We start from the raw sequence: 14,290 nt of genomic DNA, 5'->3' as shown, positions 1-14,290 counted from the left end.
ATCTAAGTGTCCACCAACGGATGAATGAAGAAAATGTGGTATATATACACAATGGAATATTATTCAGCCATAAAAAAGGAATGGAATCCTGTCATTTGCAACAACATGGATGGAACCAGAGGGCATTATGTTAAGCAAAATAAGCCAGGCACAGAAATACAAATATTGCATGTTTTCACTCACATGTGGGACCTAAAAAAACTGATCTCATGGAGATAGAGAGTAGAATAATGGTTACCAGTAGCTGGGAAGGGTGGGGTGGAGTGGGGGAAAAAGGAGGTTGGTTAATGAGTACAAAAATGCAATTAGATAGAAGCAATAGATCTAGTGTTCAGTAGCACAACAGAGTGACTACAGTTAATAATTTATTGTGTATTTCAAAAGAACTAGAAGAATAGAATTGGTATGTCTCTAACACAAAGCAATTATAAATGTTTGAGGTGATGGATATCCCAGTTACCCTGATTTGATCATTACACATTGTATGCTTGTCTTGATATATCACATGTATGCCATAAATATGTACAGCTATTATGTACTAAGAAAAATAAAAATTAAAAATAAAAAAGCTTAGAACACCTAAGTTTTGAGTGCTACATGGTAAGTGCTGATAAGTTATAAGTGCTTATTGTTTCCAATCTTTTGTTATTAAAAACAATAACCAGTGAGTAATTGTATATATACACCTTTTCCCACTTTTTGAGTGTACGTATGGGAACACTTTCTAGGAGATTTGATGGGTTAGAATATGCATATTTGAAATTTTTAGATATTGTCAAATTGCTGTTCATGGAGGCTATACCAATTTATACTTCTACAAGTAATGTGTTAAGGGTATGTGCTTGTTTTCTCCACATCCTGTTTCATAGTGTTAATAAACTTGATTTTAGGTGAAAATGATATGTTGTGTAGGTGTAATTTGCATTTCTTTTATTAAAATAAGTTGAACATTTTTTCATATGCTTAAGAGACACCTGTATTGCCTCTTCTGTAAATCAGCTATTCATGTTCTTTGCGTGTTTTTAATGGATTGATGATTGTCAAAACTACAAATGCAATTATTCCTTAGAAAGATTTTCACTATGTGGGAGACCTTCAATAAGTCCTGAACAACATATCAAAAAACATAAAAAAAATACTTCATATTTCAAAGTGTATATGTTGAATTTCTCAGAATGATCTGATGTCAGTGAACATATAGAAAAGGGGAGCTTTTAAGATAATGGCTTCTTATTCTAAGCCAGACTTCAGTAGAATAAAGAACAAAGGAGGAGAGTATTTTGTTCTTTTAGTTGTGTAACTAGAAAAGGAGAAAATATTTTGGCAAACTATTGGAAACCGATACATGTGACTCGGCTATACTCATTGACAGCCAAAAAAAGGGAAGAGAGGCAGAAACTGATGTACTATTGCTGTTTTCTATTTTTCTGTCCAAAATGCAATTCTTGCCCAACGAAATGGTGCATGTCTTTTAAACATTGTATTTTCCTGGGGGAAAAAAGGGCCACTTGTGAGAGGGAACAAGATCAGAAGAGCAGCAAAGGTGATAACATGTTAGTAATTGTCACTGACTATTATTTAGTTTATTCTTCAAGGGCAATGGTTCTCAACTTGGGACTATTTTGCCCCCAGAAGCTATGTGGCAAGGTCTTGAGACACTTGGTTTTCACAACTTGAGCTATTGGCATTTAGTGGGTAGAGCACTGCAGACTGCACAAAGTGGCCCCTATAAGAAAATTATCCAGTCCAAAATGTCAACAGTGCTGAAGTTGAGAACCCTGTTTTAGGAGTATAAAGCAGTCAAGAGTACAGAGGCTGGGAAATGTGGATGGAAGATGGCAACCTTCTGAAAATTAGATAAGTCTGTATTACCTTCCCTAGCATACCTCAGCCTTGATTAAAAGAAAAAGAAAATGAAAGAAAGCAAAAAAAACCCCAAAAACCAAAACACCTAGCAGGTAGAAGTAAAATAGGCCTTTAATCTGGCCACTTTTCAACAGCTTCCCCTGGGGTTTTCTGGATTTGCTTTCTACAGTCTGTGCCAATGACTCCTCTTGATTTGCAAAGTGAAGTCTTTTCCCAGTCCATATGGGAAAGTAACAGAATTTCATCATGAAGTTACTAAATTTCAACCCTCATGCACTCTCTACTCACTTCAGATTCTTTGTTTTTGCATTAAAGACAGCTTCAAGAATAAAAAAAGAGATCTTATCTTTCTAACCATTTGATAGAAGTTACTTCTTACGGTTTTAACCTAACACTTGTTATAAGTAAATGGTTCCACTACCTGCAAAGTTCTTTCAAGCACTGCTTATTTTGAGAGTTCTTAAGGTGAGCACAGTTTAAAGTTCACATTGTTAAAATTTTCAGTGAAATGTCAGATGATGTAGGAAGCTTGCACGTTATTTTACTTGGTCAAACACAATTTTTGCATTTTAATGCATTGCTTCAGAATTAATGTTACCTGAATGGAATAGCTTATCATTATGTACTTTTTTTTGAAGGAATACAACAGGTTTTATTCTAAATGCAATGAGAAACAACAACAAAACAGTTTTAACATAGATTTAATTTACTTTCTACACAAAGTTTTTACTTGAGATGAGTAAAGTGTACTAATCTTAATTAGAAGCTTGATAGCTGTATAAACATATATTGCATAATCATCACCCAGGTCAAGATATAGAGCATTCTCAGCACCACAGGTTTCTTCAAATGCACCTAACTTGAGATGCTGAATACTAGAGTCATTTTCAAATTTGATGCCAAGTAAATCTTCACAGTAAGTCTTTTTAAATATACACCAGATCACAGTAAATGAGCTCCATGAAGGCAAGAATGTTCTCTTTTCATGTTCCTCTTGAATCCCACAGTACCTAGTACTTAACAGGCACTTACTCAAAAAATGCCTTGACCATTGAACAAATAATTTAGCACTAATAAACTCTCTAGACACAAAGCTAATATTAATTAAACATCATTTTTAAAGAAAATATTTAATTGAAGAGAAGAATCTCAATGACTCTGTTTCTATAATATATAGACATAAGGCACTATAGTCTAGATGAGTCATTGAGAAAATTACTCAATGTGAACTTGAATTTATTTTTAACTTTCATCATTAACATCCAACCCAGAATCTTCTGGATATAACATACCAGAAGAGCTGCTTCATGTAACACCTGCCTTTCTTATATGAACTAGAGAAATCTTTTTTCATTTTTTTCCTGTTTTGTTATTAGTTCTGATTATCTTTAATTCAAACTTTCTGGGACCTTCCATATTAGCTAAGCTCTTAAAATGTATAACCAGCAGAATTAAAAAAATTTTTTTTTCCTTCTTTTAGTTAGAGCCTCCAGATAAGTAATGCCTACCTAACCCTGTTTTGCCTAGACAAAAAATGTAGGGGTAGAATGGAATAGGATGTCACCAAGCCACTGCAACACAGCTGTAGTGGAAAGAATGGGGTAAAGAAAACACAGAATGACAACTGGTTTCTAGAAAACAAAAGATACAGCTGGGATTTTCATTCCACTTTGTCAGAACCTGAAAATTACACCCAATTCATGTCTACAGAGACAATATATTTGGTTAAAGAATAGACCAAAAGCACTTCTAAATTAAGCTACATAAGCAAATAGTCTTCAGGTCTACTGTCACGTAAATGGTCAAAACTAAAACCAAATGTTTTAAATCAGCTAAAAGCAGACATTTGGCTTTAGTCAGAATAATTTCAATTTTGGTAAACAACATTATAACTTAAAATGAATTGCTGTCAATTTCCTTTCTCATTTCAGTTACATCTACTACGTTCAACAAATTAACACAGCAGTAGTAGCATTACAGTGCTATCTTCTAAGCCTCTGGCCAATATGAAAGCAAGAAGGTGAGGAACTAACATTCCTTGAATGTAGTCAATTTGCACCAGAAATTGTACTAAGCATTCAATGTAGGTTATTTTAATTTCCTTAAAACTACTAAAACATGTAATCTCAGTTTTTTAGTAAGATAAACATTTGATCTCTATTGTTTATAGTTTGGCATATGTTAAAATATTAAAATCAAAAGGCAAGAGCAAAGCAATGTAAGCATGCTGGCAGGCTACCTACTATATTACATGCTTTGGTATTTACTAAAATTTGAAGACCTCTTCAGGACCAATGATCTTTCCAGATTCAAAGAGATTTTAAAATAATGAGTATTACTATTTTTGAGCACTAATAATACACCAGACTTTATAATAAGGGCTTCATATTTAACACATTGACTGCCACACGAGAAAAAAATTTTTTTCCATGAGGCCACAGTGTTTTATTATGAAAATAGAATAAAAACTTGGAAAGCAAAACAATCCTTTCTAATTTAATGAAAAATATGTTATTTTTTATTGTTTTCTGTGCATGAGTTATATGCAATTTGAAAAACAGTTCTCGTGGCTTCCAAGGTAAAGAGATGTGTGAGTTACACATGCTCATGAGGCCGCGGGCTCAAAATTATCGTGAGTTAAATACAACTCACATGGCAGTTAATGTGTTAGTCACCATAATTTTTTTTATGGAGGTAGATATGATCCTAGCTTCACAGATGAGAAAACTGAGCATTAGAAGTTAAATGACTTGAAAAGGGCCTATCATCACAAAACAAGAAAGTGGCAGAATAAAAATCTACACCCCAGTTGTGTCTCCTTGATTACAAACTCTGCTCTAGGATAATATACTCTGCTATCTCTTCCTTAGATTGTTCTTTTTTTTTCCTAACGTATACCGATAACAAAGCTAATGTAATTTTAATATTGGGAATTCATGCATGAATAATCACTGTAAGATGGGCAAGGCTTGTGGCCTACTCCCTCAGTATTGATTCGCTCACTTGTAATCTGATTCTTGTAAGTGGCCTCCCAGTTGTGATCTGATCAGCAAATTTTGGTTTGGCTCAATCCCAGTTCTACCTGCCGCTAAGATTTGTCTGCCTTCTGGGTTCTCGTAATTGCTAGTCACATTAGTTCTTTGGGTTTTATCAGTAAAAATACATTCTCTTCAGTTTATAAGCCTCTAGAAGGCAGAAATCTTGTTTGTTGTTAATTTTGCTTTACAAACCAATGTGAAAATACACGAATCTAACACGTATGTAGGTTAACAATTTACATTCACTGTTTAACTATATCCATACTCCTAATGGAAAGTGTGTTCCATTCTTAAAACAAACCATGCCCAAGCCAAACTAGAAATCCTATTTAAAAGGTCTCAAGTTACAATTCACATTTATAAGATTTTAATCTAGGAGATACTCATATTCCCTAATTTACTAAGACCCTGCAATAGCATTAGCAGAGAAAAGTTTTAGATTTCTCTTAACTTCGGAAATTCTATTTCTGATTAGAATTTCACTGCATTCTAGAAGAACCTGGCCTTTTGTATAATCTCAAGAAGAGTGCTACAAACTAAATATCGGACAAGCTCAACTAGTGGGATCAACTAGGGCACAATTAAGGCACTGATACTGAAACAAGATGGAAAAGAATACTGTTGCTTATCTGCTCATTTCTTTCTCTTTTCAGCTCTGACAACTATAAATCATTTCATCAATGACAGTAATTACCACCATAGATTTGCAGTATCATGTTTTTAGTAGTAAGAGCAGGTAGAATGTGTCCTTTACCAGAAGTCCCCTGCATTTCTGAGAATAGAAAGATGAATTAGATAGCACCAATCTCAATGTATCATAAACGTTGGAAGGGTTTCAAAGCTTCAAAAGAAGGAAGATAAATTTTGGCTTATGCTAACAACAACAAAAGAAACTCCACCCTTCTTCACTCTTGGGATGTGTAATAAAATTGGATGAAATTCAAAGAGTGATCACTTTTGCTTATGTCCAAGTTTTAAGCAAAGCCCAACTATAAATGATCTGTTGGTTGAAAAGATATTTTCTTGGAAAAAAATTTCAGTGTATAAGTTTTATATTATCCTCATTAGAATTTGATCTAATTTTAAAATTATAAGCCTCAAATCACTCACTTCTTTATTTCTATGAAATTTTACCAAAGTTTCCCCTATGCTGGGAATACCAATTTCATTTTCTCTAATTGAACACATGATACCTAATCTGTATTTACTTTAAAACTACTATTTTGAACACTTTCCCACATGTATGCTTGGTAATTTATTTAACCTTTTTGGAAAATATATTTTTATATCATTTGACCACATATTTGAGATCACAGCATTTTTCTTACCAATAGATGAGCTCTTATTACAGATTGAAGACACTGACCTTATATAATACTTGTCATTTCTTCAATTTTATTTTTGTTATTATTAAATATATGTACATTACAATTTTGAATAAAATCTATAAACTGTTCTTTTCCCTTGTGTTTCCTTTTATTGATCTGAAAGTGAGTTATCCCACTGTCTAGAAATTTGATAGTCAATTCCATTTTATACTAATTTTCCTTTGAAATTTCATATTAACCTTTTTTCACTCTGAAATTTATCTTGGTGTCAGGTGTTAGGTGGAAGTCTATGTAAATGCCCCTTCAATGGCTTAAATTTGGTTTTCTAAACTCCATTTTTTGAAAAATAATTCCTTTTTATTATATTTCTCATGCCTCTTATAGCATATACCTAAAATGTACCTTGGGCCTGTCTATTCCTGTTTAAGTAATATATACTTTCAACTACTGTAGCTTTCTTTCCCTCCCCTTTCTCTCTTATTTTTCAGATTTTAAAATAAATGCTCTTTCCTACTTTTATTTCTCCCAGATAAACTTTAGAATAACATTGTTAGGGTAAAATTCTTTACTCTGGGTAAAATAAATCTGTAATGGAAAAAAATTAATTTGAGAAGTAAAAATACTTCTTATTATTAGTGTTCCTTTTTCAGGAACATGATAAAATACATTCATTTCACGAAGTCTTTAAAAAACTTTCGAAAAATTTTAAATTATGTTTACATTTGGATTTATCCATTTCTTAAGGTAATTATCACTAAATACTCATAGCCATTTTTTCCCTAATGGGGATATCTATGTACTCTTGGTGAGTTTTTCTGTCCCTCTTGTGATATCAAAAGATTGCGTATAATTTCATTTAACTGTCCCTATCTCTTTATAGTTGCTCTATATGCTCTTTATGGCAGTCTAATACTTGTGCATGTGTATACAATGCAGAAATATCTCAATTCCATTATATTAGATGTAACAGCCTAAGGGTATAGAAATACAAAGAAGCAGGCTTACTCACTTACTGCTCAACAATAGTAATTAACTGACCAGATAAATCAGTTGACCTCAACATTATATGATTCTGAAGTCACAATGCAATCATCATTAACCTAAAGAAAGAAATACATTATGTCCTGAGGAATATAATATACTTGTAGTTGAGCCTATAGGCACATGCCACCATGCCTGGCTAATTTTTCTTACTTTTTCAGAGATGCGGTCTTGCTATGTTGTCTAGGCTGGTCTTGAGCTTCTGGTCTCAAGAGATCCTTCTGCCTCCGCCTCCCAAAGTACTAGGATTATAGGTATGAGCCACTGCGCCTGGCCATACTATGTTGTTATAATACAGAAATCACAGGTTTCACATGCAGTCCAAGAACAGAAGATTGAATAAATCACAGAATTGATATACCATTATCCTCTAATTTTCTGTACCAACAAAAGAATTAGTAAAGCTAATAGAAAATTTGATTTTCTATTAGCTTTCATTCAGATCAAGAAAGGAATCAGTTAGTTGTCTTCTACACAATAGAAAATAGATTTTGACATATATGCATATTTCATAAAGAACAAATCTTAAAGTTAACATAAATTTAACTGGTAGTAGCTTTCGGTTATTTCCAGGTCACCAATGACTAATTCTAACAAATTTTTAACAGGGAAAAATTTCAAAGTATAGTGGTTAAAGTTTTTTTTTCTTTTCAGAAAAAGATCAGATTAATAAATAATATTACTGATAACATTTACTGATTACTATGTGCTGGGTACTAGACTAAATATTTAATATACATATATATGTACACACACACACATAAAACCATGAGAGAAGAGTACTATCTTTAACCTCATTTTTCAGATAAGAAACCAAGGTTACACAACTAGTGAGTGGTAGAAGTGAACTCTAGTTTGACTAGCCTAAAACTCATGTTTTTAACAATACTACACTGATTTATTCAACCAAGAGGTATTTGTTGAGCACCTACTGTGGCCATGATATCTGGCCTCATAGAACTTACAGTTTTTTTTTTTTTTTTTTTGAGACAGAGTCTCACTCTGCTGCCCTGGCTAGAGTGAGTGCCATGGCGTCAGCCTAGCTCACAGCAACCTCAAACTCCTGGGCTCAAGTGATCCTACTGCCTCAGTCTCCCGAGTAGCTGGGACCACAGGCATGCGCCACCATGCCCGGCTAATTTTTTCTATATATTTTTAGTTGTCTGATTAATTTCTTTCTAATTTTTAGTAGAGGCGGGGTCTCGCTCTTGCTCAGGCTGGTCTCGAACTCCTGAGCTCAAACAATCCACCCTCCTTGGCCTCCCAGAGAGCTAGGATTACAGGTGTGAGCCACCGCGCCTGGCCAGAACTTACAGTTTTATGGTAGATACATTCAAGTAAATGGACAATTGCAATCAGCATGATGAAATATTACACTACAATAGGCTGAACAGCATGCTAGCACCTACACAGAAAAAGACTTGCTAGAGGTCTAAGAATTGGATGTGGCAGAGAAAGGGTGTTACAAGCAGAGAAATAGCAGGCACAAGGGCTAATTAATAAGACATAATGTGGCATGTTTTAAGCTTAGAAAAGGAATCTGGACCAGAGATATGCCATTGTGAATTATCAGCATATTTTGCAAGTAAACCTGCAATAATACCTTACATAAGCAATCACATATTTCTGTCGCCTGCTCATTGCTACTAACTATAAATGTTTGTGCAGTTAATTGCAAGAGTGAGAAAGGCAGAGATCACCATGAATTTCTTGAATAACTAGATCTAGAGTACTTACTAGGAAGGAGAATCACAACTTTATTCATTTGACCATGCACAAGAAAGAGTTCATATGTGCATAAATAGACTGGTTTCTGCTCTCTCGTTGACTACTGAGGATGTTAAAGGCATCTTGTATTATCTGTGTTACAAGATATCAGAAAGTAGTAGCAAGGCATTGTACCAGTGGCCGGGGTTTATTTCCTCAGGTGAAGTACTACAGTTGGTGATGTCAAAAGCAAAAAGTATGGTTTAAAACCTAAGTTTTCATAACTCCCCCAACAAACTGGTAGTTCTCCTTCCTTTGATTCATTTTACCATTTTATACCTTTATTTCAGGACTTATCATAATCTACCTTGTATTACAGTCATTTGACATTTGGTCATCTTCTCCCTTTCTAGAGCATAAAACACAGGGACAGGGAATTTATCTTTCTTTCATCTTGGGAGCCTCCACAGTTATCTGGCACTGTTACTGAAAAGAGTAAGTGTATCGTAAATATTTGTTCAAATGAAGCAAAGCCATAACAGATAATGGCACCCCACTAAGGTACAACTGTATCACACTATTTAGCTCTCTGCAAACTGCCAAGTAGAAAAAAAAATCACTAGCATTTATTTCCTATCGATTAATAGAATTTTCAACTAGCATAGTAACCTATAATCAATCATATGCAGGCCTCACTGAAATTTTGAATTATAGGATTGTTATTATAAAATACATTATTATACTATCAGTATGTGAAAAATAATGAGATGGTATGTTATACAACAAAATATAAAATTTAAGTATTTGAAAAAACATATCTTCAGATTATTATTTACCCGATCCTTAAGCTTACTGATTTCCATTAGAATAGAGGGTCTAAATTCTGGCTGCTCATTAGAATCATAGATGGAGCTCTTAAAAAAGACTCTCCCTTCCCAGAGATCCTGACCTAATATGCAGGTCAGGGAAGGACCTGTTGAAGCTCCTAGGTTTTTCTCTGGTGCAGCCTGGTTTGCAAACCACTGTTACAAATCAAGTCATATTTAAGTTGCACACAACCTTGCAACCACAGGCATGGAATTTATAAATATTTAAGAATCCTGATCCTTTACAACACGTGGCCTGTGGTAAAAGATTTTTGAAAATTAAGCCATTTTTTTCATGAATATGACAAAATAAACTTTGAATATTTTGCTTCTAATTTTTAAAAAGCTGGTCATCAGGAAATGTTCAATGATAGGGTAATCAGAAAATCCCCTTGTGGGCTATTTAAAAGTAGATTGGATAAGATTTTTAAAGGAAAAAATAGACAAAAACATTAAAATAAAGTCTGCATTTGTCCAAGTATATGTATTAACTTGTTCATTTGATTGTAATCAAGTTATTATTTTATAAAAAATTACTGAATCATGGAAAAATTTGACAAGGAGCTTGGTTCACACTCCTTCAACCTATTTCCAAGAGCAGGCTGGGATTGAAAAAATCTTAAAACAATATATTAGTTGTCATGGCACAACTCAGAGGCAAATACAGCTTTTCCATTGCACTGTTATGCATACTTCCAATGAAAATCTTGTTTCAGTTCTTACAGTGTAAATAAGTGTCCTTTTCATGGTCTATTAAGTGCCACATTTTCTGTTTTTTGTTAGTGATTCCTCTAAAATGGCTCCCAAGCATGTGCTTCTGAAGCACTGTCTAGTGTTCCTAAGTGCAAGAAGTCTGTGATGTGCCTTATGGAGTAAATAAGTGTGTTAAATAAGCTTCATTCAGGCATGAGTTATAGGGCTGCTGGTTGTGAGTACAATGTTAATGAATCAACCATATATGTTAAATAAGGTGTCTTTAAACAGAAATACACATAAAACCAGGGTATGTATTTATTGGCTGATAAAAATGTTGTGATCAGAGGCTTGTAGAAACCTAATCCTGCATTCCCACTAGGAGCAATGGTGCACTATTTGCCGATTCAGTGTTCACAGTGACTTTACAGAACACAACTACTGTAAATAATGAGAATTGACTATATGTAGAAATAAAACGTATGACAACATAGCACAAATGACAATAGGAAGAAAACAGAAATACACCATTTTAAGGCCATTTTAAGGCATACCTTACATTATACATAAAGTGGTATGAAATTGTTTGAAGATGCTCTATAAGTTAAAGATGCAGGGGTCTGCAAACATTTTCTATAAAAGGCCAGATAGTAATATTTCAGGCTTGGTGGGCCATATGGTCTCTGCCACAGCTATTCAGCTCTGCTGCTGTAATGAAAGCAGCCATAGACAAGATATAAATGAATAAGCATGCTGTGTTCCAATAAAACTCTATTTACAAAAACAGGTGGTGGGCCAGACTTGGCCTATGGATATAGACTGCTGACCCCTGCATTAGAGTAATTGCTAAACGAAATTTTTAAAGAGTGTAAAAAACCAGCAGTGGAGATAAAATAGAATTATATGACACACTCAATTCAAAAGAAGGCAGAAAAGAAAGAAAAACAGGACCTGGGAACAAAAGGGACAAACAGAAAATAGCAAAAAATATATTTAAATGCATATATGTTGGAAATTATATTAAATATAAATGGTCTAAACACTTGAAAAGCAAAAGCTGACAGACTGAAAGCGTGACCCAACTATATGTAGTCTACAAAAATCCTACTTTACATATGAAGACACAGAAAGGTTTAAGTAAAGCATGTGAAAAGATATTGCAATGCAAACACTAATTTTCTTTTTTAAAAAGCAGGAATAATTATGTTACTACTAAAGTACAAATAGTGCCTGGCTTATGATTTTTGACTTATGATTTTCTGACTTTACAGTGGTATAAAAGTGATACACATTCAGTACACTGAGCTTACAATGGGTTATGTTTGAATAAACCCATTGTAAATTGAAAATATCGTAAGTTAAAATGCACTTTTGACTTATGATATTTTCAACTTAACCATGGGCTTACCAGGACATAAACCCATTGTACGTCTAGGAGCATCTATGAACTTCAAAACAAGGTATTACCAGAGAAGATAAAGAAGATAAAGAAGAAAAGTTACATTGAAGAAGGGATCACTACATCAAAGGCTATACACAATCCTAAATGTACTTGCAAATAATAACAGAGCTTCAAAAAATATGAAGCAAAATTTGATAAAACTGAAAGAAATCAAAAAATCTAGAATCATTGTTGAGAGATTTCAATACTCTTTTCTCCATAAATGATAGAACATGTAGAAAGAAATCAGTAAAGACATAGAAGATCTTAACACTATCGACCAACTGACCTAACTGACATTTCCAGAACACTGTACTCAACAAGAGCATAAGATACCAGAGAAAGAATCGGGAGGGTTCATCTTAAGGAATAATGATTCCATTACAAGAGTCAAGCAAAACACAAGAGCCCCAACGTACATCCTTATGCAAAATCTAAGTGAAAGAACACTTCTTTGACCCTCTTAAATCTCCAGAACACAGGACCTCTATTTTATTAAAGTTTAATATAAGTCAATCACATTATCTTCACCAGAAAAAGCCTTACTTTTCCTTCTGGTTTTTCTATCTTGGTCACCAGCACTGCCACCCACCCAATCACTCAGGCTGGCTGTCTTTCACCCTTTGCTCTTCCTTTATATTCAACAGGGTATCAAGTTTTACCAACTGTACTTTTCCAATATCCTTCAAATATACCATCACTTTCCAACTGCCTAAGTTCAGGTCTTCATTGTAATAGCCTCCTGTCTGATCTCCCTACTTTATCTCACACTCAGCTGCCATATTTAAGCTTTCCAAAATAGACTTGAGCATCTCCTTTTGCTGTGTAAATACCCTGTCCACTCTTAGAAAAATCAAGTGTGAAACTTTTCACTGGCACAGGGAAGGCAGCATGGGTGCAATGAAGAGTGTATAAGCTCTTAAGTTACGACAGACCTGTGTTTGAAATCTTTTATTAATAGGTTATCTGAAAAATAATCAGGCTCTAAAGACAAGGAAAAGGGTAAAACAAAACAAAACAAAACACAGAGGGCAAAACACAGAGCATGCAGAAAAAAGAAGGTGTGGACCTGGGAAGCTGGGACTTGGCTGCTGGTATGCCCCCATGCCACCTCAATGCCTTGTGCTTTTTACCTCCTGTTTTCTCTGAAAACAAATGAGATTTCCTATGTCTCCTTGACTTTGTACAGATTTTCCTGTTCTTAAGAGACAAAAGAATAGTGGTCTTTTAAATCTGGGATATAGGTTCCAATTAGTTAGACTGATATTCCAGACTTTCGGCTCATAGTCTATTAGGACCCTTCCAAAAATGCTCAGAATTGTTGGATCCGTATGTGTTAACTCATTTCTTGCATGTATAACTTACTGAGAAGCAATAGTAACATTATCTAGAAAAACTATTGACATGAATAGCATGCACAGTACCTTTTGATAAACAATGGAGCACACAAGATCTTTGACAGCAGATAAAGACAGTTCCTGGGCTTCAATGGTAACACTCTCCCGTGTGAGGCCAATCTGCAGTAGAAATGAAACTGTATGCACTGAGCCTCTGGAGTTGGTGAGTGACGGTGCACTGAAGCTTCCATTAGAGAGTCGGGCAGAGAGTCCTGTCTTAGGACTTGAACACGGAGAAGCAGTTGGAAGCACAGCGGGAATAGCTGCAGGTAATACAGACTTCTGGGCTGATGGAGGGGAATTATTTGCAGACATCTGCCTTTCTTTAATCTTTTAAAACAGTTGTCAACTCTTTAAAAGTGATTATGAAGAGGTTTTTAAAATAACAGCAAAAAAAATAATGACTACACTTTTGGATTTAGTTGAGAGCTTCTTTATTTCCTCTTCTAAGCCACTCATGCCGATGATTACAAGTTTTACCACAGAGTTGAATGCACAAAAGGTGCTACTTCTTTTAATACCAGTTCCATCAAAAAGGTATCTTATTTCTAGGACCACAACCACAGGTTTGTATTTAACATTACTTAGTTATCCTAATCAGAATAGAGTTGACTTGCTTATTTGCTAAACATCTTCATCTATTTTAAGTCTATTCTTGTCTTTCTTAACCCCAGAAAAATACATATTGAATAAAAGTTGCCTTTCTGTCAAGATGAAATCCTCCTGGTTTAAAAAATAGTGCTTTGGATTAATCTATTCAGTACTTATCCTTTGGTTCACTGATTTGATGGGACACCTTCTCAAATGTCCACACCTTAAATCACTTCTCAAATGTCCTCATTTTCATTGAGGGGAGGGAAGAACTTGTCTATGATGAAGTACAAAGCTTCTTAAAATAGTACTGGTATATTTC

At 34.4% G+C, this 14,290-nt stretch overlaps 1 protein-coding gene across 1 annotated transcript in view; it reads right to left on the bottom strand.

Moving 5' to 3' along the window:
• PRKD3 (protein kinase D3) overlaps window positions 1-13,755 on the bottom strand; it is a 66,323-nt gene extending 52,568 nt beyond the window's left edge. Inside the window, exon 1 of the mRNA XM_012653800.1 lies at window positions 13,405-13,755. Coding sequence (XP_012509254.1) covers window positions 13,405-13,692 — 288 coding nt within the window. The 5' untranslated portion in view covers window positions 13,693-13,755. The remainder of the gene's footprint in view (window positions 1-13,404) is intronic.
• Between the last annotated feature and the right edge of the window lie 535 nt (window positions 13,756-14,290).

This window comes from Propithecus coquereli, unplaced genomic scaffold (assembly GCF_000956105.1).
Source record: "Propithecus coquereli isolate 6110/MARCELLA unplaced genomic scaffold, Pcoq_1.0 Scaffold43, whole genome shotgun sequence".
NCBI classification, from domain to species: Eukaryota; Metazoa; Chordata; class Mammalia; order Primates; family Indriidae; genus Propithecus; species Propithecus coquereli.
This window is presented reverse-complemented; position numbering and strand designations above follow the sequence as displayed.